At 52.1% G+C, this 25,622-nt stretch overlaps 2 protein-coding genes across 2 annotated transcripts; both read left to right on the plus strand.

Annotated features, from left to right (window-relative positions):
- Positions 1-232: 232 nt before the first annotated feature.
- Positions 233-19,254, plus strand: SCAMP4 (secretory carrier membrane protein 4). Its single transcript, XM_080672093.1, has 7 exons — positions 233-312; positions 6,061-6,108; positions 8,514-8,642; positions 8,958-9,114; positions 9,889-9,990; positions 16,058-16,175; positions 17,316-19,254. The coding sequence occupies exons 2-7, from the start codon at positions 6,102-6,104 to the stop codon at positions 17,493-17,495; spliced, it is 693 nt and encodes a 230-aa protein (XP_080528219.1). The 5' UTR covers positions 233-312; positions 6,061-6,101; the 3' UTR covers positions 17,496-19,254.
- On the plus strand, positions 235-4,986 carry ADAT3 (adenosine deaminase tRNA specific 3). Its single transcript, XM_080672092.1, has 2 exons — positions 235-312; positions 3,544-4,986. The coding sequence occupies exon 2, from the start codon at positions 3,561-3,563 to the stop codon at positions 4,623-4,625; it is 1,065 nt and encodes a 354-aa protein (XP_080528218.1). The 5' UTR covers positions 235-312; positions 3,544-3,560; the 3' UTR covers positions 4,626-4,986.
- Positions 19,255-25,622: the final 6,368 nt, after the last annotated feature.

The raw sequence follows: 25,622 nt of genomic DNA on the forward strand, positions 1-25,622 counted from the left end.
GACTCAGTTTCCTTACTCTGCTGATTTTCCAAAAGGCCGACTCCACCCCCCCACAATAGGGTCTCGAACCTACAACTAAAAGCTCGCTGGGCGCTCCTGCGGGTCACGAGACCAGGAACCCCACATAGGGGCGGAGCGAGGCGGCCGCGGTCGGCCCTGTGGGGATTGTAGTTCCAGCTCCACCGCCCTCTGGCGCCAACCCCTCCCCTGGAACTACGCTCCCGTCGTGCCCCGCGGCGCCTGGCGGAGGCGGAGCGGGCGGGCCAGTTGCTAACGCTTGGTGAAGCGCAGCGCTAGCGTCTGTCTCCTTAGGTAAGCGCGCGACCTCCGGGTCTCCGCTGTCGTGTCCCAGGCTCCCGCGGAGGTGGGGCGAGGGAGGCCTCGGGGGATTTGGCTTAGGGGGACGCCGGCCGCGCTGGGGCGAGGGGGCAACCGCGCAGGGCTCGCGCGCGTCTCGGGCGGACCGGAGAGCGTCGCGTTGCGCGTGCGCACAGGACAGCCCGGCTCCTGGTGCCCATCTCCCTTCTGCGCTTGCGTGCGCCCCTGAAGCGTGGTGATCCAGACCCCGTGTGTCCAGCTGTTTCCGGCGCGCCCTGCGCCCGGATCATCACTGCCTGCCCCTGCCACCAGGCTGCGGGTTGACCAGCCTCTTGCGCGCTTTAGGCGAAGGTCCCTAATCTTGACATACATCCTAAACATTGATGGTCCTTCCTGCTGCTTATAGGAAGTGTGAGTTTTCAAGGCCTTTTCTTACCCCGACCACTTGTAGGGTGCCAGGTCTAGCAAACACTCAGGACGCCCCCTTAAATTCTAATTTCACAATAACTTTTTTTAGTATGTCCCAAAGATTGCATGGGACACACTTACACTAAAGAAATCTCCACTCATCTAGAATTCGAATTTAACGGTATCCTATGTGTTATCTGGCGACTGCACCCCATTGGGGTGTTTGTTAGAAATGCAGATTTCGGCTCTCTCCTCTTTGTAGAGCCAGGACCTCGAAACTGCGTTAGAAAATGTGGGTGCCTCTGAGGCTCCAGCAGTGGCTGTTACTTCTGCTCAGGTCTCCCTACCCTTGTTGCCTGGCTTCCAGGCCCTGCTGTGGAAGAGCCCTGCTCTGACGAGCCCTCCTGCTGCCACAGACAGGGCACAGGGCCCTAGAGGGGCTCTGGGATTGTTTATCAATCTAGGACAGTTCTCTTGGCCTAGCTCACTTTCTGCCCCTACCCCGCTGCGTGGTGGTGATGGATTCCCATTTCACAGAGGGGAAAGCTGCAATGGGGGTTAGTCAGGCAATCTGGTCAGGACACAGCCAGGTGCCGGCTCTGGCTTTCCTAATCGGAGGCTAAAAGAAGGCCTCTTGTTTGAGATTTACATTGTCACCTGCAGAGCCTGACTCAGCTCACTGAATAAGCACCATTTACCAAGTCCCTCCCTAAAGCCAGAGTCCACTCATCCTGGGACCCCAGGGCCATGGCCCTCCTCTCCCCCGAGCAGGCTCCTGCCCAGGGTTCCCAGGAATTCCAGCACACACCTGTTTTCCAGTTTGGTGCCTTGGGACAGCAGGTAGTCTTAAACTGCTGAGTGGCCTTGCAGTTAGGGATCCATCTCCCTGGTCCACTAGACCCTCCAGGATCTTCCAGTGCAGTTGAGTGCTTCTGGCCCTGGACAGTTGGCACCCAGGGCAGAGGCACCACTACCATAAATGTGACCAGGTTGTCTGCCTCCCTCTGGAGACCAGAGCACAGACGTTATTAGGAGGCAGCTATAGCTGCGGGCAGAGGAAATGGACGCACCAGGGAAGGGACTGAGCTGGGCAGGACTTCGTGGGGGTGGGTTGTAGGCGTAGTCGGGGTGCCGTACTTAAGATCCCTGGATGTGTTTAAGCAAAAATGTGCAGTTTCTGTTTGTAGGTGGACTGGCATTCCCTGCGGAGCTTTTGGGATGGGGGCTCCGGTTCTCTCTGTGGAACCTGTTTATTTCTCATCTGTAGAATGGGCTCAGGACCTCTGTCTTACAGAGGGACTCGGAAAGCAGTCGGTGAGCTGGTGAGCAGCAGCTATGTGCCCTGGTCAAGAGCCTCCACTTAGGGCGCCTGGCCTTGTCCTGTAGTAAGGGGACAGTCCCACATCTCCCTACCAGGTTGTTGGGAGGAGTAGGGGAGCCCATTGGTGAAAGTGTGAGGACATGGACATGGTATTACATAAAGGCAACTGTCTTCTGACGTGCTGGGCCTTGTTTGGGGTCTGCTGACCTAGTGACTCGCCAGATATCCTTTCCTCTCCCCATTTTCTTTATCATCTGTTGGTGAACACCCATTGCATCCACCTTTTGGCTGTTGTGAATCCTGCTGCTGTGAACATGTGTGTACAGGTTTCTGTGTGGATGTGGGTTTTCAGTTTTTCTGGGCACATGCCTAAGAGTGGAGTGAAGTTGCTGGGTCAAATGGTGATCATCCTGTGATATCCGCCGTCTCTAGGGCCCAGCCAGATGTGTCCCAAAGGCAGCCTCCATTATTTGTCGTTTGTTTTGTTTTGATTAGACAGAGGTTGCACTTTTAGAAGGACAAGTCAGACTGTGTTTGCCGTACAGACAGAGAACTTTTGTGGTCCAGGGAAGGCTGTGTGGGGCGTGGGATCCTGGGCATGGTGTTTGCTCGGAGCAGATTTCAGAGTTGGCATTATGGACTCTCCTGTGGGCGCTGCCCAGCACAGGCATTGTGGGCACATGAGGGGCACCCTTCATGATTTCCACTTTTCATGGCTGCCACTGGCACCTTAGTTCAGTATGTTTGTCAAACTGGTATTGTGAGCCTAGGACCTTACGTGCCCTTTGAAGGGCCTGGTTGATAAATAAATGAGGGCACATGGAGCTTAGGAGTAAGCCACGGGGCATGTCATGAGCAGTAAAAGCCCACTGTTGTAAAATGATTTCAACACTTTCTTGTCCACAGGGAAGAGGAAGGAGGGGCTGGTCTACTCCAAGTACCCAGCTGGGCAGTGTGTTCTGGCCAGGCAGCTGCATCTTAGCTCCTCCTGAATCCAGTTGAGGTTATCTGTGATTTATCTCTAACATTCTCCAAGGCAGCCCTGACCAATAGGAATAAGAGGCACATACATAATGTTAAGTTTTTTAGAAACCACATTTTTAGAAAGTACAAAGTAATGGGTGCAGTTAATTTTAATAATGTTTAATTAACCTAAAACATGTAGTGTCATCACTTCAACACATAGTCAATATAAAAACAATTAATGATGTAGTTTATGTTCTTGTCTTCGTATTAAGTTTCCAAGATCCAGTGTGCATTTTTGCTCACAGCACATCTCAAAGAAAAAGGAAAAAAAAGGTCAATGGTGGTTTAAACTTTGCAAATCAAGAGTTGGTAGGACCTGAGTGAGAACATGACCAGTGATGCATTTTACTTGGGCTGGGGCTCTTGGATGAGCCCTCAGATTCAGCACACTCCTAGGATGGACTCCTCGGCTCACCCAGGCCTCCTGTGGCTGACAGATGATGCTCTGCTCCAATCTCTGTCTTCCACAGTCGGAGCCCTGCCAAGGATGGATCCCCTGGGCTGCATGGAGCAGTGTGAGGATAAGAAGGCCAAGAGCCCAAATCGAGAGCCTGCGCTGTGGCAAGCCCTTCCTGTTCTGTCCGAGCAGCAGTCCAGGGATGTGGAGCTGGTGCTGGCCTACGCCGCACCCATCCTCGACAAGCGCCAGACTTCACGTCTCCTCAAGGAGGTGTCGGCTGTCCACCCACTGCCTGCACAGCCTCACCTGAAAAGGGTTCGCCCAAGCCGTGATGCTAGCCGTCCACACGTGCTGGAGATGCTGCTGTGCCTGGCAGGGCCAGTTGCAGGCACTCGATCGCTGGCTGAGCTCCTCCCACATCCAGCAGTGGATCCCCGAGGCTTGGGACAGCCCTTCCTGGTGCCTGTGCCTGCCTGGCCACCCCTGACCAGGGGCCAGTTTGAGGAGGCGCGTGCCCATTGGCCCACATCCTTCCATGAGGACAAACACATGACCCGTGCCCTGGCTGGGCAACTTTTCTCAGCACAGGAGCAGGCTGAGATGCAGGGCCACATGGAGCGGGCTGTACGGGTGGCGCAACAAGCGGCTACCAGGGGCCTGAGGGCTGTGGGGGCTGTGGTAGTGGACCCGGCCTCAGGCCGGGTACTGGCCACGGGCCATGACTGTAGCAGCTCAGCCAGCCCCCTGCTGCATGCCACCATGGTGTGCATTGACTTGGTGGCCCAGGGCCAGGGTCAAGGCACCTATGACCTCAGGCCCCACCCTGCCTGTTCCTTCACCCCAGCCTCAGCCTCCCAGGGTATCCAGGCCATCTCTATGCACACACTGGACAAGGATATGGACACGGATGATAACGGCCTCCCCTATGTGTGTACCGGCTACGACCTCTACATTACCCGCGAGCCCTGTGCCATGTGCGCCATGGCCCTGGTGCACTCCCGTGTGCAGCGTGTCTTCTATGGGGCGCCCTCTCCTGATGGTGCCCTGGGCACCCGCTTCCGCATCCATGCGCGACCTGACCTCAACCACCGTTTCCAGGTGTTCCAGGGTGTGCTGGAGGCCCAGTGCCGCCAGCTGGACCCCGACACGTAGGTGCCAAGCTTGCTGGCTCCAGACTGTTCTTTGCTCTCTCAGCCTCAGCCTCCTCACAGATCCACTTGGGCCCTGGCTCCCTCATTGTCTAAGGGCTGCGATTCTGTCTGGATTTCGGGGACGTGCCTCCCAGCCCCAGAACCTGTGCCTACACTATTTCCATTGGTGTGTGGTGCTGCATTTCTGCTAGACCAAGCTTTTCCCTGGGCTGGAGCATAAGGAGGGCCCAGCCGGGCCTCATCACTGGGCACTCAGGCTTCCCTCCTTGAGCCGTTTTCACCCTGAGTCCACGGGTCTACTGGGATTGTATCCCCTTTATCTCAAGTCTGACCAATGAAAATAAACTCAACCCTTAAACCAGGTTGGTGTCTGTTGACAATTGTGGGGCTGCCTCCATCGAGGGCCTGGGCATACACAGCTGAAGGGGAGCTTCTGAATCAAATGTGACCAGAGCTCTGCCCAAGTTGAGTTGTGGGTCTGAAAGGGTGTTGCTGGCTAGGGTGTGTCTGGACTCAGCTGATCGAAAGGCTCCTTTGGGCTGTCCCATTTCTGCTCCATCTCAGGTGGCCAGAGGGTCCTCAGAGCAGTCAGCACTAGAACCAAGTTGTTTGTTTGGGACTTGGAGCAGGCTGTTTGTCTACCCAGCAACCATGCACTGTCTGACCACAAAGGTATTTCAGGGATTCCAGGACATTCCTGTCCCAAGCGATGCTCAGGCTCCTCGCTCCAATCTTGTGGGGGCAGGGCGGGCGGGGGCTCCCTCTGAGAGCCAGTGCAGTGGCCAGACATGGGTGGGGCATGAGCCTGCCTGCCTGCAGGGAGAGCCAGCCAGGGCATGACAGAGGGTCTCAGTGGGAACATTGCTAAGCTGAGAGATGGGCCCCATGGAACTCAGTATCACTGGAACCTTCTTGCCTGGACTGTAGGTGAGGAATATTCCTAGTGCCTAGCCTCAAGCATGGCTCCTGGCCCCCTTTGGTGCCAAGGGTCCCCTGGAGCTTCACTTGGGTTGCAGTGGGGTCCTCAGTTTTGCAAGGCTCATGGGGCAAAAACTACAGACCAGATTGTGTGAACCCAGTCTTGGCGATTTGGAAGTTGGGCACTGCAGCCATAATGAGGCATTCAGAGCTATCTGTGGATAAAAGGTGAGGAGGATGAGATGGCAGGAGGGCAGTAGGGGTGGTCACTGGGATCCCAGGAATGCCCTGGCTCCAGGCTGCAGGCTAACCCTTCCCCTCCCACCATCACAGATGCTGCCCAGAGGTGAAGTAATGACACATTTGGTCACACGTTTGGGGTGGCCTTCCAGGCAAGAGCCCAGACACTCCTGTGGATAGCCTGGAGGTTAGAACTCCAGCCACAGCAGTTGTACAGGCCTACAGCTGGTGTCAGGGTCACCTGGCAGCCAAGGTGATTGTTGCTGTTTCCCCTCCAGGTGGCTGTAGGCTTCAGCCTCATCAGGTCATCACATTGGAAATGCCAGGTGAGTCTTTCCTGGGCGCCCTGGGGGTTTGTGTCTCAGTTCCTCTGGGAAGTGCCCTTGGGTGGCCAGACCCTTTAGGCTTTAGGACCACTGTAGGCGCACACCTCACGTTCCTCCTCCCATGATGGCTGTTGGAGTCGCATCCTGGCACTGAGGGGATCACAGGGAGGCACAGTTTCTTTTCTTCCTTTTTAAAAATTGATTAGAGAGAGAGAAGAGAAACATCGATTGATTGCCTCCCATACATACCCCAACCGGGGATTGAATCCACAACTGAGGTGTGTGCTCTGACTGGGAATGGAACCTGAAACCTTTTGGTATATGCGATGACGCTCCAACCAATTGAGCCATCCGGCCAGGGCTGCTGCTGCTTTTTTTTTAAAAGCCTTATTTTTATGGCGTTCAGTTTCCACATGAGTTGTCAGCTGGTGTTCAGCCCGGTCAGGCCTTCTGCCTGGGGCTCGTTTTATTGTTGACACCACAGGTGGGCACTGAGATTTGTCACCTGGGTTCATGCATATACACACAAGATGATGCCCTAATTTCCTCATGAAGTCTGCAGTGAGCCCCCAGGGTGGCCTGCGTCGTCCTGCTTGAAAACAGGGCAGAGCGTACAACCCAAGTTTGGTGGCCCATGGTCACCCTGCTGGTGGCAGAACTGGGATTTGAACCCAGGCCCATGGGTTCCAAGTCAGTGCAAAATGTTTTGCCAAGAAAACAAGGTTTCAAGGAGCCTCAAGATTCAGCCAGTTTTCTGCCTCCTTCCTGTCACAGTGCGTGCTGGTGGGACTGACTGTTGGAAACACCCTGTTCTTGCTGTGGGGGTTGGATGTCAGTTAGGCAGGAAAAGGGGTGCCCTGCCTTGTCCTGGGAGCCAAGGGAGCAACAGGACTAGGGAATGGATAGCTGGGTGGGGACTGTTGTTGGGGCCTTGGGTGCATGGCCATAGGACTTGGTCAGGCACTGTAAGTGGGGTTTGTGACCAGAGCTGGGGAGATCCCTCTGGGTGGGCTCACTGGAAGGGCGGAAGGCTGGAAAACCTGCCTCTCATGGTCTCCTAGAGAGTCAGGCAAGGTCAGGACACTTCCGGCTTCTGTGTTACTTGGTAAATGCCTGAGTTTTTCAGTGGCCAACAAGGTGTGGCTACTCCAACCTTCTCCTTCCTCCAGCTTCTGATCTTACTGTTCCAAGACAGGTAGGACCTCACCTCAGGGCCTTTGCACTGGCAGCATCCTCCCCCAGAATGCACTGAACTCCCTTCTTCACTTTCTTGAGTCTTTGTTCAAATGCCACCCTTTAGTAAAGCCACCCTGATCCTGCTTTTAAGTCAAAGCTGACACCCCTAGCACTGTCCCTGCTAGCCCCCACCTGCTCTGGTGGTTCCTCTTTACAGCACTCAGCATGTCTCAGCACTCCACATTGATACCCATCTGTCACAGTGATTGTTGGTCCCCCCTGTTGGGATGGGCTCCGTGTGTTGTCCTTTGTTACCCTGGCAGGAAGGTACTCAGGAACACGCCCAGTGGCAGTGGGGATGAAGTGGAAGGACACTGAGAGGACACAGGCAACAGGCAGCACTGACTTTACCATGCTGTTGGTCAAATCATGTCCCAAAAAAGACATGTTCAAGTCCTGACCCCTGGTACCTGGGATTGGAATTTATCTCATTTGGAAAGAGGGTCTTTGCAAGTATATTAGTTAAAGTGGGTCACACTGGAGTAAGGTGGTCTTAATGCAAGGACAGGTGTCCTTATAAGAAAAGGGAAATTTGAACACTAACACAGGAGGAGCCCATGTGACCATGGAGGCAGACACTGAGGTGATGGGGCCACAAACTAAAGATCCCTAGAGCCCCCAGCAGCTGGTAGAGGCTGGAAGGACCCTTCCCTGGCAACAGGTGTTAACAGTATCTGGGTTCTGCCTATGAGTCTGTGTGAGTGTCCTGTGACAGTTCTAAGAAGTCACCACAAATGTAGTGACTTAAACAGGATTTATCAGGAGTCTAACAGACTAAACTCAAGTGGCTAAACCCAGGTGTGGGCAGGGCTAGTCCTTCCCAAGGCTTCAGGGAGAACCGTTTCCAGCCTTTTCCAGTGTCTTAGAGGCGCCACATCCCTGGCTTGTGGCCCCTTCCTCCATCTTCACAGCCAGCAGCTCAGCCTCTTCCATCTCTGACTCTGACTCTTTTGCCTCCCTCTTAAGAGGACCCTGTAAGGACACTGGGCCCCCCGGGAATCCAGGGTCGTGCCCATGCTAGGGGCTTTGATTTAATCCATCTGCAAAGTCCCTCTGCCATGTGAGGCAACATGTCTACAGGTCCCAAAAACAGGACAGGGACATCTTTGGGGCCTTTACTGTGCTGCCCCCAGCATGGCTTAGTCTCATGGTGTTCTTTGTCCCCATAGAAAAGGAGAACAACTTCCCGCCGCTGCCCAAGTTCATCCCTCTGAAGCCTTGTTTCTACCAGAACTTCTCCGACGAGATCCCCATTGAGCATCAGGTCCTAGTGAAGAGGATCTACCGGCTGTGGCTGTGTGAGCAGCGGTGTTGGCTGGGGGCTGAGGGTGGGGGGCTCCCCACACCACTGCAGAGACCCAGGCCAGGCCCAGGTCATGAAGCTGCCCCATCCTTGGGCTGGGAGAACTTGAGGTTTTTGTAGTAACTCTCCTTTCTGATAAAAATCTGTCCCAGAGGCGGCATGGTGTGATGAACGAAACAGGTGGGCCATTGGGCAGGAACCTTTGTCTCCCTGAGCCTTCTCTGGCCTTTGGTCCCTGTGTAGTGGGGTGGAGGTGCTTGTGCCCTAACTCCCAAACCCCAGCTGAAGCCTCTTTGCCTCCCCTATCCAGTCTACTGCGCCACACTAGCGGTCAATCTCGTCGCATGCCTGGCCTGGTGGATCGGAGGCGGCTCAGGAGCCAACTTTGGCCTGGCCCTGGTCTGGCTGCTGCTCTTCTCCCCCTGTAGCTATGTGTGCTGGTTCCAGCCTGCTTACAAGGCCTTCCGGTAAGTGGGCGCCTGGCCATGCCTTCATGGGGCTTTGGAATGTCTGTGCTGGCAGTGGGTTCAAAACTGAGTAGCCAGGATGCCCCCAACTGTGTGTGCACATCTCCATGCTGATTCCTGTACTTGGAACCTGTGCCTGCTCTGCACCTGTCACCCTAGCCCAGGTGCTAGTAACCCTCCCTTTCTCTTGTCCAATTTGGATGACAGCTTGTATCGGGGTCTGCGCACTACAACCCACAGATGCCCGTTGTATTGTCTTTTAATAACTCTATTGAGTTATACTTCACATTCCATACAACTCACTTACCTAGCATTTGAGTGTTTCTAGAGTCTTCACAAGGTTGTACAGTCATCACATCTAATTCCAGAACATTTTCACTACTTCAGAAGAAGCCCCATCCCCCTTAGCAGTCACCCCTATCCCCTCCCCAGCCCCTTTGGACATAACCTGCTTCTATGAACATTGGCCCCTAGCCAGTCCCCTGCTACTCAGGTGTATTGCTCCTAGATGGTCCCTAAATCCCATCCTTAGGAGGTAAGAGTTCTTATACTCCTTTCCAGTAAGGAACCCATCATGCAGCATCTTCTCAGAGGGGCAGTGTTTAGGCCCCTATGGTCAGAGACTTGTGTGAGCATGTGTGCAGTAATTCATGCATGTCGTACCTGAAGAAGGGAGAATATTTCTGTGTTGCTGTCTCTGCCTCACATTCTCCTCTGGGTGGTTGTCACTAAAAGGCTGGGGCAGCCATAATGGTAATTCCTCTCACTCTGCAGGGCCGACAGTTCCTTCAATTTCATGGCATTTTTCTTTATCTTCGGAGCCCAGTTTGTCCTGACCGTCATACAGGCTGTCGGCTTCTCGGGATGGGGTGCTTGGTAAGTCAGTGAACGTGGCTTCTATGATGGGTGTTAACTATAGACATGTGCGTGAATACATGTGTCAGTCAGTGCAGGCTGAGACTGTAACATAGTCCTCAACTTCTGACGGCTGATGGAGAACAGACATTTACTTCCTGCTTTTGTAAATGCTCCAAGGAGGTGCCAGGTTGAGGGGCAGGGTGTCTGCTCCACATTGGTACCCAGTGCCTGTGAATGCTTGATTACCAGCCATGCTGGCCACAAGGAAGAGACCGGTAGGCATGGGCAAGCAGTGTGTCCTAGGAGGAAAGTTTGGAGAACAGCAACCTGTGATCCCACCATCTAGAGAGAGATCCGGTCTTCTGTTTGCTTGATTTTAGGGCATTAGATGACATTTCCATGGCCCCTGTAACAAATTACTTCCAACTCAGTGACTTAAAATGAAACACACTTCTCATTTCCAGTTTGGGGAAGTCCAACATGGGTCTCATGCGCTAAACCCAGGTGTGGGTGGGGCTGGTCCTTTCGGAGGCTCCAGGGGAGAATTATTTCCTGCCTTTTCTAGCTTCTAGGGTGCTACATCTCTGGCTCATGGCCCTTCCTCCATCTTCACAGCCAGTAGCGCAGCCTCTCCCATCTTTCTGACTGTTCTTTCTGCCTCCCTCCTGTGAGGACCCTGTGATGACACTGAGCCCCCTGGGTAATCCAGGGTCATCCCCAGTTTATGGCCTTAACTTAATCCTACCTGCAAAGTCCCTTTACCACATGAGAAGACAGACGTGTCGAGACTTACTGGGACCAGGACATCGGGGCTGTTACCAACCACAGGTGGTGTCTGTGGTGTCCAGTGTTGGGTAAGAGGCATTTGGGGTGGCTCTCTTCACACGAGAACTACCTGGGAGTGCCCTGGAGTGGTTGGCCTTTTGGTTGATTGTTTTCCGAATGACAGGAGCTCATTCTGTCTGCAGTTACAGCTCCCGAACATTTTCTTGTGTCACATACTCAAGTCCTCTTGCTCCACTTTTTCTGGGTCTTTTTTAAAAAATATAATATACTTTTATTGATTTCAGAGAGGAAGGGAGAGGAAGAGAGCGATAGAAACATCAATGATGAGAGAGCATCATTGATTCACTGCCTCTTGCATGACCCCACTGGAAATCGAGTCCACAACCCGGGCAATGTGCCCTTGACTGGAATCGAACCAGGGACCCTTCAGTCTGCAGGCCAATGTTCTATCCACTGAGCCAAACCGGCTAGGCCTGGGTCTTGTTTTGGGATGACTATTGCCATCATTTCTGTGGTTTTCATCCCTGTCACTTCCCTGTGTACACTGGGAGAGCCACCGTGGCCCGTCCTCTGCAGTGAGAAGTCATACAATCTTGTTTGTTTCTTGAGGCTCATGTGAGTTTTCACGGCCTCATCAGCCCCCTCCTCTCAGCTCCTTCCTTACTGTCCATTTCCTGCTGTGTCTTCTGCCCTCCTCTGTAGAGTCTCAAAGTCATCTGCTTTTCTCCTGAGATCATTTCTAAAATGCATGTCCCTACATTTTCCTGTTGTTGCTCTTCCTGCTTGGTGACCACATGCGCTTTGTGTGGACCTTGGGTTTCTTCTTGGCCCTCCCATATCTGGGAGAGCCAGTAAGGTGCTATCTCAGATTCTTTCAGGTGCAGTGATTCTTGGAGAGGACCTCAGGACTCCGCAGATGGTCATCCTCTTGGCTATGGTTTATACAGAAACAAGACAGCAAAATGAGCTGAGGGAATAGATGTGTAGGACAAGTTGAGGGGGGATCAGATGCAAGCTTCCAGAGGCCTCTCCTGGTGGGGTCCCACAGAATACACTTAATTCCCCCAAAACGAAATGTGATAATGTGCAAAAGGCTCTCATTGGGGTTGGTCATGTGGACCCCTCTCTGCCCGGCAGGTACAAGATCCCAGACTCCAGGAGGAGAGCAGGTGTTCAGTGCAAATGATGTATTTGCACAGGTATGTTAGGGCCAGGGAGCTCCCCTGTCGGGGAGAGGATCCCCCAGAGTTCAATTCCCAAATGTCCCCCCACCATCCGGTTTGCACTACAGGCATGCACGGGCATCTTTTTGTTGTTGTTGTTTTGTTAATCCTCAGTTGAGGACATTTTTTTCCCAGTGATTTTTAGAGAGAGTGGAAGGGGGGGGGGGGTAGAGACAGAGAGAGAGAGAGAGAGAGAGAGAGAGAGAGAGAGAGAAACATCGGTAGGTTGCCTCCTGTACGCACCCTGCCCGGGACAGGGATATAACCTGCACACTCCCTACTGGGTATGTGCCCGCAACCAAGGTACATGCCCTTGACCGGAATCGAACCTGGGACCCTTGAGTCCACAGGCCGACGCTTTATCCACTGAGCCAAACTGGCCAGGGCTAGGTACATGCTCTTGATTAGGAAATGAACCCTTGATCTTTTCAGTGTGGACGAATGCTCTAACCATTGAGAACACCAGCCAGGGCACTTGGGCATCTTTATTTTTTTTAAATATATTTTATTGATTTCAGAGAGGAAGGGAGAGGGGGAGAGAGAGAGAATCATCAGTAATGGGAGAGAATCGTGGATCGCCTGCCTCCTGCATGCTCCACACTGGGGATCGAGCCCACAACCCAGGCATGTGCCCTTGACTGGAATCGAACCCGGGACCCTTCAGTCTGTAGTTTGATGCTCTATTCGCTGAGCCAAACCAGCTAGGGCTCAGGCATCGTTTTTCTCCAGGGTTGAGCAGGGCAGAGGGGCTTCCTGGTGGGGTGAGAGCAAGAACCAGAAGGGACAGTTTTCAGGGGAGACTTGTAGCTCATCCCCAAGAAGAAGGGATGCTCTCAAGAGGGCCCCTGTGACAGTCACCCACTCCAGCCAGTCCTGTGTCATGTGGACCTGTCACTCCCTACAACCTCTGTGGTCTGCTCTGCAAGCACATTCCTGTGTATCTGTAAAAGAGAAGGACACTTAGAATATATGAACATATCATATGTAAACATGACCATGATGGGAGGGAGAGGAAGAGAGAGGTAGAAACATGAACGATGAGAGAGAATCATCGATTGGCTGCCTCCTGCATGCCCCACACTGTGGATCGAGCCCGCAACCAGGGCATGTGCCCTGACTGGGAATTGAACCCTGACCTCCTGGTTCATAGGTCAATGTTCAACCACTGAGCCATGCCGGCTGAGTGGCTCCTGTTCCTTTTTAAATAGCCTTTTAACCTTGGCTACCCTGAGGTTTACAGAAGGTGCAGAGACAGGATAGAGCGTTGCCATCCACCCATCTTCCTGACACCTTTGCCCCCACCCAGACTGCAGGCTCCATTTGCATTTCTGCAGCAGTATCCATGAAAGCCCTTTTTAAAAAAATCCTCACCTGAGGACATCCTTAGAGGAAAAGAGAGAAAGAGGGAGAGAGAAACATTAATGTGAGAGAAAAACATTTATCATTTGCCTTCTGTATACTCCCTGACTGAGGATCAAACCCGCAACCAGGTATGTGCCTTGATTGGGAACTGAGCCAGGAACCCTTCGGTGCATGGGGATGATGCTCAACCAACTGAGTCACTCCAGCGGGGCTCTTGTGGCATTTATTTAATTGTTGCTTTAGCAGAGTGTTCACATCAGACCCAGATGACTGTGCCTGTTTCTATGAGTTGGTGTCTTTTTCTGCCTTTCCCTGATCTGTGGGCTTGACTGTCCTGTGCAATGTCCCACATTTGGGGTTCCTGGAGTAACAGCTTTATTGAGACACATTCCACATACACAGACCAAAAATTCACCCTTTATGTCAGGGATGGGGAACGTCTGGCCCACAGGCTGTATAAGGCCTGTGAAATCATTTGGTCTGGCCTTGCCAAGGCGTTAGGGGTGATTAATTAAATGTTTGACCAAATACAGCAGGCTAATTTCTAAGATAATAATTTTGTATGGCCTATGAGTGATGTTATAATATCCAAATGGCCCTTGGCAGAAAAAAGGTTTCCCAACCCTGCTTTAGGTGTACAAATCAGTGTTTTTAATACATTCACAGGGTTGTATGCAATCATCTAATTCCAGAACATTCCATCACCCCTCAAAGGAAACCCTGTTCCCATCAACAGTCACCCCCTTCTTCTCTCCAAGCCCCTAACAACTATTAATGTATTTTTTGTCCCTGTGGATTTGCCTGTCCCAAACATGTCACATGAATGGAATCCCATACTTGTGGCCTTTTGTGTCTGGCTTCTCTCTCTGAGCATGTGTTCAAGGTTCATCCACATTGTAGTGAGTGTCAGTGCTTCCCTCCTTTTCATGGCAGAATAATATTCTATTGTGTGGATGAACCACACTTTGTATATCCGTTCATCAGCTGATGGACACTTAGGTGGTTTTTTACTTTTTTTTGCTATTGTTACTAGTGCTGCTGTGAAATTCCTATGTGTTTTTGTGTAGGTGTGTGTTTTTCTTTTGAGTGTATACCCAGGAATGGCATTGCTAGGTGACAAGGTAACTATTTTAACCTTCTGAGGAACTTCCAGATTATTCCACAGATTTTACAGGCTGTGTCCCCTGCTGTCTTTGCTCCTGTTCTGTCCCTCTCTCCCTAGTTCTAGCCCCTTGTGCCCCTGGCTGAGTGGCTCTGGGGGAGCACCTGGCACCCCCTGGCTCCCTTGTTCTCCTCCCTGACCCTGCCCTCTGTGCCCAGGCCTCTCTCTATCTTCCTGTTCCCTGTGCTGCATGTCTTGGCCTCTCTGGATATGGTTGGGGTATAGACTTACTCTGTCATCTGTTTGTAGCTGATTGAGGCCAGTTTATCACCCGCTGTTGCAAGGGATGTCATTCTGGGTCATAGATGAGCTTGTTCTTTGGAAAGCTGGCAGTTGCCAGCTCACTCCTTGGTGAGTCTGGGAGGCGGTGCCTCGGAGCAGGCTCCCCATTCTACAGTCCCAACTGTAGGTGTGTTCACCCTCCTCAGAGACCATGATCCTCAGACTGGGCCCCCCCACACACACACACACCTACTCAGCCTCTTGTTCTAGGGCTCCAGATCTAGTGGGAGATCCCCATCAGAGGCAGTGCCTCCTCCCCTCCAAGAACCTGAGGATGATCCCCTTCCCTATAGGACAGGGTCCAGCTGCCCCACCTTAACTGCCTTTCCATTTCTCCCAGTGCCCATCTGAGCCCTCCATTGCCCAATTTTGCTCACACCCCTCTAAGTGCAAAGCAGTGTATGTAGAATGTTCCTCCTTCATTCACAGAGCGGGAGTGGGTACTGTGTTTACATGTGCCTGTAGTATACACATGCATGTTTTTGTAAAGATTGTGGAAGGATACGTAGCAAATAGATCACATTAGTTCCCTCTGAGATGGGGGGTGGGGTTGGCAGGAGAGAGACTGTTTATTGTATATTCTTTTAAATTTCCTAATCTTTGAACTCTGTGGTTTTACTACTTGTTAAGAAAAAATACTCTCAAAAATACTGTGTTTCTTGACTTCCCTTCCCAGAGGAAGCATGTATAAACAGATGGACATTCTTTTTCATGTGGGCCAATGATGTTCTTATTTCATAGGACCTTGCTGTGCCAACTGAGCTTCAACTTCCTTTTTCCCCTCTTATTTTTTACCATCTCCTTAGTAATCTGTCGTGTAGCTGTAGCATAATTTATGTTCTTGTTCCCAGCCAGTGGACAGGTAGGGTACTCCCAGTTTTTCATTATTTCAAACAATTGTTGTAGTGTAAATTCTTAGAATTAAAACTGTTGGGGTAACAGTCTTTTTACAGATAATGCCCCATTGCCCTCCAGAAAGGGTGTACACTACCACTAACAGAGTGGTATTCGTGTCTCCATTTCCTCGTACACATGACATTTGCCCATACAATGGTAGGAGAATGATACTTGTTCTAACTTGCGTGTCTTTATTGGTGGGTTTGAGCATCATTTTGTGAGTTTATTGACCCCTCGGTAGTCCTTGGGAGAATTTCCCACTGCTCTGCAGGTCGTCTACCTTTTCCTTTTTCAGAGCTCTTTACATATGAAGGGTAGTGGTCCCTTGTCCGGCAGATATGCTGGCGCCCACACTCTCTCTTACCCCTTGCAGTGGTTGGCTGGCAGCGATCGGGTTCTTCCAGACCAGTGTTGGAGCTGCCGTGGTCATGCTGCTTCCGGCCATCATGTTCACAATGTCAGCTGCCATGATGGCCATTGTGATCATGAAGGTAAGTCCTCTGGGTCCCAAGACATTCAGTTCTTCCCATGCATCCTGTCACCTGACTTTCCTGGCCCTGGGGACTCGTCTTATCCCTGTTTCAGGAGCAAGAGACAGTACAGTGTCCGGGAAGTAAAATGATTTCCTTCAGCAGGGAAGTCTCTCTGAGTCAGGACCCTCAATTGCTCAGGCCAAGACCCCACCTGTCTGCCCCCAGTGGCCTTCCAAGGACAAAGGACTTGGGGAAATGGCACAGTATCAGCTGCTACTGACTACACCTACCTTTGGGTGTGTCCCCAGCACACACAGGTCCACACGGCTCGATCTTTCTACACTGGCTATATAGTGTCACTTGTAGTTAAATTCAAATTAAGTAAAATGAAATAAAACAGCTTACCCCACATGCTCAGCCAGGGCAGGTCAGCTCAGCCTTTCTGGATGATGGGAAGTCGGTGGCCTGTCCCAGGGGTCTCTGCTGTGGAGATCACTACTAGCACCCAGGGTGGTTATGTGCACTGTCTAGGGCAGCCGTGGGCAAACTACGGCCCGCGGGCCGGATCCGGCTGTTCTGTCCGGTTCTCTTGCTCTCCCCTCTGCTCCTTTACTTTGAATTTATATTAGTTCACACAAACACTCCATCCATGCTTTTGTTCCGGCCCTCCGGTCCAGTTTAAGAACCCATTGTGGCCCTCGAGTCAAAAAGTTCGCCCACCCCTGGTCTAGGGCCTGACACTGCTATGTCAGGAGGCCATCAAATGATTGTCATACAAGTTTCTTGTGGATTTCTCCATTCCAAGCACTGCCCAAGAGTACCCAGAGCCGCCCTCCAGGCCCTGGGTGTCGGGTAGGGGCAGTCACAGGAAGAGATAAGCCCCAAATCCATGACAGGACGAGCCTCTCTCCATGACAGATGTGCTGTGGGCCTCACATGGCAACAGAGGTCAGCACCAAGAGGCACCAGGGGCTGTGGCTCACAGCTGGGTCTCCTGAGTTCACAGTCTTGGATTCTACATGTTTTCTAAAGTTTCCACAAAGACCTTTCTGTGGCTTTTGTACTTCCTTCAAGAAAAATACCTTAAATGTGAGCGGCCTCCACATCACTCACAGAAGTACTGATCTTTGTCCTCTGCTACCACCCTCTGCCCTGCAGGTACACAGGATCTACAGGGGAACCGGTGGAAGCTTCCAGAAGGCACAGACAGAGTGGAACAATGGCACTTGGCGGGACCCACTGTCTCGGGAGGCCCAGTTCAACAACTTCTCAGGGAATAGCCTGCCTGAATACCCCACTGTACCCACCTATCCAGCCAGTGGTAGCCAGTGGCCTTAGAGAGAATTGACTGGTCTTATCGCTTGCCTGCCACCACCAGCCCTCCTCCTTCTCCCTATCCGCTCTTGTAGCCACGCTGGGTCCAGTGAAGCCCTAAGCATCTGTCCCCTGTCCCTCCCAGGTGGCAGGTAGGCTCCTCCCCCAGCCAGGATGGCAGCAGGGGTTGGTGGCCACCGGGACCTTTTCCAGGTGGGATGGCAGACCCCAGCAGCTCTCAGGGACCCGTGCCCATAGCTCATCTCACATCCAAGAGCAGAGGTCCTTGCAAGCACTGCCCAGAAGCCAGCTGGCCCTGCCAGCCAGCAGAAGGATACCTCTCTTGCTCCTGAAAACTTTTAGTCACATAATGTCCACTGCAGCAGCCACACCCTCTCCCCTTGGGGTCTCAGAGGACTGATTTTGGGCCTCCCTAGGAAGTTGGAAGGAGGCTGGCTGCCCTCCATGCCAGTGCTGGGGACGCTAAGAAGGGCTCCTCAAATTCACCCCACTCCTGTCAGGGCCATCACCCTCGTCCAGTGCTCAGGAAGAGGGAGGTTCTTCCCTGCTGGTGATGTAGACACTTGATGTACAGCTGGGTGCTCAACATTTTGTCCTGAGTTTATCCATCTGTGGCTGGGGGCTCACGGGGATGGCCAGAGGCTAGTTCACTGCCTTAGTGCCATGATCTCAGCTTTTCCCTGTCCATCTGTCCCAGTTTCTCTGCACTGGTCCTTTCTATCCACAGTCGCTCTTCCCCCAGAGACGCTCTCTTCTCCCATGTGTTAGAACTCCCACGCCTGGGCTGGTTGTACCTATGCAGGGAACCTCAGCAGGATGTTCATCGAGATCCAAAACCTGGGACTGAACCCATTGGTGGGGACATGGGCTTCTCTCCCCACTGTGCAAACAGGAAAACAGGTGCATCTCATCGGAGTGTGTATGGCCCGAGGTTACCATCGTCTAGAGGTGTGAGTGCTGGGCCAGCCACTCAGGCTGTGATCCACACTGCTCTTTGCTGGATGTGTGGAAGCAGATCCCATTTCTCAGGAGAACAGCCTTTTAGGAGGAAACAAGATGTGACAAATCTCTGTGCCTTACTGAGGAATCTAAATACCGTCACTTCTTTTCTCAATTCTTCTAGTTCCTTCTGAGAGGAGGAACTGGATGTTGTGTGGGTATTGCCACAGCACCTTTGTGAATGGACGGGCTGAGGGAGGTATCCTGATGGCCTCTCAGCCCATGTTATCCAGGCTTCCAGTAATGCTGCCCCTTGGCTCCTGACTGCTTGTCCCTTGTCACACCATGCTCTGCTGGGATGCCATCCTCTCCTGAAGCTCCAGCATGGCCAGAATGTGTCCATGTTTGCTTGCTTTGCTTTCTTGTGCCGAATGCCACATGGTGTCTAAAGGTGGCCAAGGTCCCCGAGGAAGCACCTGGGCCTGGGTCCCTGAAGGGCAAGTCTTCCTGGAAAGAAAACAGAAACCTCAGGTTTCCCAGGTTCTCAGTAACATCCCCAAGCCAGCTTCCTATGACTGACCAATGGCTCACACTGGGCAAATTGTGGACCGAATCTCATTGTGACTGGGATGCCATTAGTAATGGAGCTGGTTAACCAGGTGCAGAATGAACACACATGAGCACCCCACTCCCCACCCCACTGTACATGGCACCTTGGTTACATTGTAATAGGTGTTTTTGTTTTTTTGATTATGTTACTTTATTTTGTAGTTTTTGTTAATGGAAAATATTCTGGAAATAAATACATCCTTTCTGCAGCAGACCAAGTCTCCCAGGGGCTGTTTGTGGTGTGTGTATGTGTGTCAAGTACCCCAGTGTGTATGGCCTCAGACAGAATACCACCAGGACGACCTGTGCACCTGGACCCAGTTTCCATTGATAGGCAGACCCTGCCTTATAAGCATGGAACCTCCCTGTGCACCAAGGATGGAGCCCAGTTCAGCCCAGCACTGTGCACCCAGGCATCTGCCCTCACATAATGTCCACACATCACTGCAGTGTGGCTTCCTTCAGGTTTTTAAGTCAACTTGTTTTCTCCACATTCAATAGTTTTCATTTGAAAAAGGAAATTCACAGAAAATGAAAGTTTGCTTACCATAAAGGAAAAATAATGGTAGGTGTAGCTGGACTAGAAGTGACTTTTGTTTTACAGAGGGCTAGCCTCAGGGCCTGCTGGTAACCAAGAGTGGACACCCCCACACAGACACAGGAGAGAGAGTGGTAATCTTATTCCACAGGACACTACCACCGTGGGAAGGAAACTAGGCCTAGGGAGGAACCTAGACACTGTTCCCCGCCCCCCCCCCCCCAAATTCACATGTGGAAGTCCTGACCCTCTGGGACCTTAGAATGGAACCTTATTTGGACAAGAGTCTCTACAGGTGTACTTAAGGTAAGGTCATACGGGGGCAGGGTAGCCCTAATCCAAGTCAACTGGTGTCATATAAAGGAGACATTGGACACAGACACCGGGAGGCACTTCCGGCGATGGAGGCAGAGATTGGGGCAATGTGTCTATGAGCCAAGGACACCAAGGATGCCAGTGCCACCAGAAGCTGGGAGAGATGGGAGTAACAGGAAATTTCAGGAAGTTAAGAGACAGATTGGGGAGCACTGTGCCTTAGGGACATGTCCAGTGGTATATGGAACATGGATTGGGTGGACATGCCTTGAGAACAGAGAGCGGGTGTCCCCCAGCTGGGTGGGAGATGGGCTTGGTGATGGTGCAAAGCAGGAAAGGAACTGGGAAAGTGAGAAATAGGTGGGGGGGGGGGTGGTGAGGAGGCAGAGGGCACCATCCTGGAGACATGGAAGGACACAGGACGTGGTGGAGTTGAGAGGACCAAGGACAGTTGAGAAGGGACCCTTAGCAAGGGTGGCAGTGACAGGACCACAGATAGGTGGCTTAAACTGCAGAGATTTATTCTCTCACATTCTGGGGCCAGAAATCTAAAACCAAACTGTCCCAGGGCCGAGCTGCCTCTGGAGGGTCCAGGGGTAGGTCCTACCTGCCTTTTCCAGCTTCTGGGGGCTCCAGCATCCCTAGTATTGGGGCTGCATTACCACAGTATCTGCCACCATCTTCACCAGGCATCTCTATTTGTGTCTCTTTCTCTTACAAGGACACCATCGTTGGATTTGGGACCTCCCTAATCCAGGATGATCTCATCTCACTATTCTTAATTACATCCGCAAAGATGCTATTTCCAAGTAAGATCCCATTCACAGCTTCCAGGGTGACACGCCTCTGAGGCTACCACTGGGTACCTGCAGGGGAACCACTGGCTTTGAAGCAAGAGGAAAGTTGAAGGCATCCCAGGGCTGGAGAATCTGCTGCCAGGCCCTGCTGAGGCTGCATTTAGGGGGTTGGTAGTGGGGGACAGTGTCCCTGGGACAGGACAAGAGCTGTATTCATGGTACAGTGGGCACAAAGCCCAAGGGTGCCTCAGGTGTGGGCAGGAGGAGGGGGCTTGAGGATGCCTGGGGGAGGGGTGGGCTGAGAGGACCCCTTAGCAAGATCCAGAGGGGGGCGCTAACCCTGGCCAGGTGTGGGGATAGGCCACCCTTAGTGGCAGGAGGCCGGTGGAACAGGAGGTCCTGCTACTAGTAGTTTCTCGTTACCAGCTTGTGAGACTTTTTAGTTTGTTTTTATTAGTCCTCCCCTGAGGATATTTTTTCCATTGATTTTTAGGGAGAGTGGAAGGGAGGGAAAGGGAGAGTGCGAGGGAGAGAGAAACATCAATGTGAGAGACACATTGATTAGTTGCCTCGCACACATGCCCCAACCAGGGCTGGGGATCAAACCTGCAACTCCAGTATGTGCCCTTGACCGGGAATTGAACCTGCAACCCTTCAGTGTGAGGGCCGACGCTCCAACTGATGAGCAACATTGGCCAGGGTGGGAGCTGGTTCTTTCCATCACCTGCTCTACTTTCCAAACCTCAAACAGGACTATTTGATGCTGTCTTAGTCTCCTAGGGGTGCTATAACAAATGACCACAAATGGGGTGGCTTAAAACAGGTGTTGGCAGGGTTGGGTTCTTCTGAGGCCATGAAGGAGGGTGCTTCAGACCTCTCTCCCAGCTCCTGGTGGCTCCAGCAATCCTTGCCATTCTTGACTTGTAGATGCATCATTCCAATTTTTGTGTCACCACATGGTTGTCTCCCTGATCATCTGTGTCCAGATTTCCTTCTTCATATGACACCAGTCATTACATTAGGGCCACTCCTACTCCACTGTGACCCCATTTTAACTTAATTACATCTGTAAAGTCCCTATTTCCAAATGTCCCATTCATAAGTACCAAGGGGGTCAGGATTTCAACATGTCTTTTTGGGGCATACAATGCAACCCATAACAGCGGCCAAATCCAGGTCCACACCTGTATGAGCCACCACCATAACTGGGTGGCTCAAAACAACAACTTATCCTCTCACATTCTGGAACCTGAATGTGAGGTCAAGGTGTTGCAGGGCCCTACTCTCTTCAGAGGCTCCAGGGGAGGGTCTTCTTTGCCTCTTCCAACTTCTGGGGGCTCCAGTGTCCCTGGTCTTATGGCTGCTTCACTGTTTCTGCCTCTGTCTTTACATGGCCGTCTTCTATGTGTCTCTCTTCTTTTTATAAGGACAGCAATCACTGGATTCAAGGGCTCACCCTAATCCAGTATGACATCATCTTAACTAATCACATCTGCAAAGACCCCATTTCCAAATACAGTACATTCTGAGGTTCATGGTGGACATAAATTTTGGGTGGACACTAATCAACCCTCTACCTTGCCCAGGCCTTGGCCCCCTGGGAGTGGGATGGAGAAGCTCTTCCTTGTGGCCCTTGGTTATAGGTAGGACACTACATGCCCCACATTCAGGTGACTCAGCCATCCTGGTTTGCCAAGACTTTTGGGTTTTAGTACTGACAATCCCAGGAGACCCAGACACACTGGGGTGCTTGGTCACCCTACACTGTATGACAATAGGGTAAGCAAATGCCCAAGAAGCCACCTGTGGCCAAAGGCCATATCTGGTCCCACTTCACAAGTCAGTTTCCTCCTCTTGCTCAGGAGTACCAGAGGAGGTTCGGATTGGTTTACTCTGGGTCAAAGATGGCTGGGCTGTCATGTGGTACACACCAGGTTGCTAGGGGCTGTTTTCAAGAGGATGGGGAGACCCTGGAGGTGGATAGTTCATCCCAGGAGCTTCTGTACCATCCAGACCTCAGTTTCTTTTTTTAATCCTCACCCGAGGATATTTTTTCCATTGGTTTTTAGAGAGTAGGAGAGGGAAAGACAGGAGAAATACCGATGTGAGAAACATTGATTGGTTGCCTCCTGCATGCATCCCGACCAGGGTCCAGGCCGGGGAGGATCCTGCAACCGAGGTACGTGCCCTTGACCAGAATCGAACCCGGGATCCTTCAGTCCACAGGTCAACACTCTATCCACTGAGCCAAACAGGCTAGTGCCAGATCTGTTTCTTTAAGGCTGCTCCTCACTGCCTCTCCCATGTCTTCTGGCCCAGTTTCCCCTCCATCACTCACAACTTCCAGAGAGAGAACTTTGACTTCTCTAAATCAGTCGTGTGCATATGGCACCATGCCCTGCTTTTGGTTTAACACTCTTTCTGGCTGCAGGCATTGGGACTGGGGTGGGGGGTCCCAGGTGCCCCCTCAAAACAGTGGGAGCTGGCACTACCCAATGTGGAAGGCAGCAGCATTGGTGTTTTAAAGCTGGGGGTCAGTGGACAAGTTTCTTCCTCTCTCTAAACCTGTTTTCACATCTTGAAAAAGGGAATGTGCACATCCAAGTGTGTCTCTGCACTATGTAGGGAGAGCCCTGCCTGCAGGGGACACTAATTCAATTCAACAAAAGTGAACCAGAGCACCTGCTGTGCCTGAGCTGGTGCTGGACACCAGGACACAGCCCTGAGCCTGTCCTGGGGTCTCTCCAAGAAGTGGGACACAGATGAACCTGCCTCTTGTAAGGGTAAAAGATAGAATGGGGCGCTTCCTGCTGGCTTCTCTGTGAAAACCACAGCAGTTTAGGAATTACTGGCTAAGATATTGTTTGATTTTCTGAGGGGTGGTGGGGAGACCAGCTCATCCTCCGTACAATATTTTATCAAGAACCCCAAAGGGGCTGTTTCACACCCCAGCTTTCCCAGTGTCCCCATGATCAAAGCCAAAAGGACACAGGAACATGTGGATCATATTTGAAGTGGGTCAAAAATAAGCTGAAAAGGCGGTTTGCTTTTTCAAAAAGATCCCAAGTGATTAGAGAGACATTTGTTCAAATAAGTGATTAGAGAGAAATATGTTCATTAAGGCCTTATGCTGGCTGTTCTTTATTCATTAATTCATGGATTCCTATACCCAAGGAATCGTTAGTCCTAACATGCAGATGAAGATGAAGAGGACCGGAAAGGGTCACTGACCTACCCAAAGTCACACAGACTCTGACTGGCAAAATCCCTAAATTGGCCTCACTTTCTGCATTCTTTCAGCTGCCCAAACCACCCTGCCTTTTACAGGGGCAAGGCTGGAGCTCTGGTTTAAGGCTGAAATACCTTTAGAGAGGAATACCATGGTGCCACCTGTCCCCCATGGGAGTTGAGCACCTAAAAGCAGATTTTCCTGAATGTCAAGAGTAGGAGAGAAGTGATGGAACAGGAAGTCTGAGGAAATAAAACCCCAAGTTCTCCAGAATCTGGGAGGACTATGGAGTTTCCTTTGTTCCCCATATAAAGAGTGCCTAGTGTATGTTCAGGCACAGCAGTGAACAAAGCAGTCCCAGTCTTTGGCCTTGGAAGAGGGTAATTTTATTTACCTATTTATTTATTTATTTATTTATCTACTCACCAAAGGATACACTTTTCATTGATTCTAGAGAGAAATTAAGAGGGAGAGAAACACTAATAGGTCACTTCATGTACATGCCCCAACTGGATATCAAACCCACAACCCGGGGCACATGCCCTGACTGGAAATCGTACCTGGACCACTCAATGCACAGGATGATGCTCCAACCACCAACCCACACACAAACCAGGGCGAGGAGATTGACTTTAAACAAACACACTCCTTTATGATAAGGCTCAGATTGGAGAGGGTCAGGATGCAGTGAGAAAGAACAGTTGGGGGAGGTGGCTTGGGCTTCCTGGAGATGGTAACATTAAATGTGGAACTATAGGAAGAGGATTGGGGCAGAACAAGCCTTAAAGCCTGCCTCTGCAAGGACCTGACTTGGCCCCAAACCACTGCCATTCTACCATCCCATCCCAGTTTAATTCTCCTCCCCCACTTTTTCTTTGCACACAGCTAGTCATTGCCCAACGCCACCTTATAACACATCCTCTAAAAAACTATCGTGTCCATTTATGTACTGTCCTGTCCCCACTTCTCCCCAGGACTGAGGTCTCCCCAGCAAGCAACGCCGAGAGTCCAGCTCACCATTCTATTCCCAGAGCCGATGGAAGGCACTTAATAAATACTGGAATTGATGTGTCTCCTCAAACTTTAAAATGGCCCCAGGAGGCACGCGGGGCATACAGGTGGGCAGGCATCGGTTCTCCAGGCCTGTCCTGGGTGGAGCAGGGCCTTACCGCAGATACTTGGCCAGTCACCCCCTCCCCAGGCCTCCTCTCGGTCGGGCGGTGGGCATTACAGAGTGCCAGCTGTGTGCAAGGCCTGTGCTCTGGCAGGGCGGCCCAGTAGCACCTCAGGCCGGCTGCCTCGGGTGACCCACGGCGGACACGGTCCGTACTGAGCTCTCCTTTTCTCCTCGCTGACGTCACCACTTATTAGGACACTGGGAAGCCCGACCGCACCGCTCGCCCAAAGTCCTAGAGTCCTTTAGCCTTCCTGGCCCTACCCAGTCAGTCTCCCGCTGCCTACCCCAGAAGTCAGCCAGAACCAGCGCTGACCACACCCCCGGCGCCGCCTGGCCGTGACATCAGGTGGCGAGACCGTGACGTTACGGAAGCGCGGCGGGGCGGCCAGCCACGCCTTGCCATGGCAACTGAGGGGTGAGCCGGGGCTGGTGGCGAGAGAACCGTCCCCCAAAGGTGAACGCGGCACGGCTCCCTCCCAGCTCGCGCGGGCCACTGCAGCCGTGCGCCTTGTTGACCCGCGGGCAG

Source organism: Plecotus auritus (genome assembly GCF_963455305.1).
Source record: "Plecotus auritus genome assembly, chromosome: 6".
NCBI lineage: Eukaryota > Metazoa > Chordata > Mammalia > Chiroptera > Vespertilionidae > Plecotus > Plecotus auritus.

Excerpts from the sequence above, each read along its gene's own strand:
- ADAT3 (XM_080672092.1), top strand. The coding sequence starts at position 3,561 with ATGGATCCCCTGGGCTGCATGGAGCAGTGTGAGGATAAGAAGGCCAAG.
- SCAMP4 (XM_080672093.1), top strand. Across the intron at positions 9,115-9,888 it reads CCTGCTTACAAGGCCTTCCG|GGCCGACAGTTCCTTCAATT; the intron begins GTAAGTGGGCGC and ends CTCACTCTGCAG. Across the intron at positions 16,176-17,315 it reads TGGCCATTGTGATCATGAAG|GTACACAGGATCTACAGGGG; the intron begins GTAAGTCCTCTG and ends TCTGCCCTGCAG.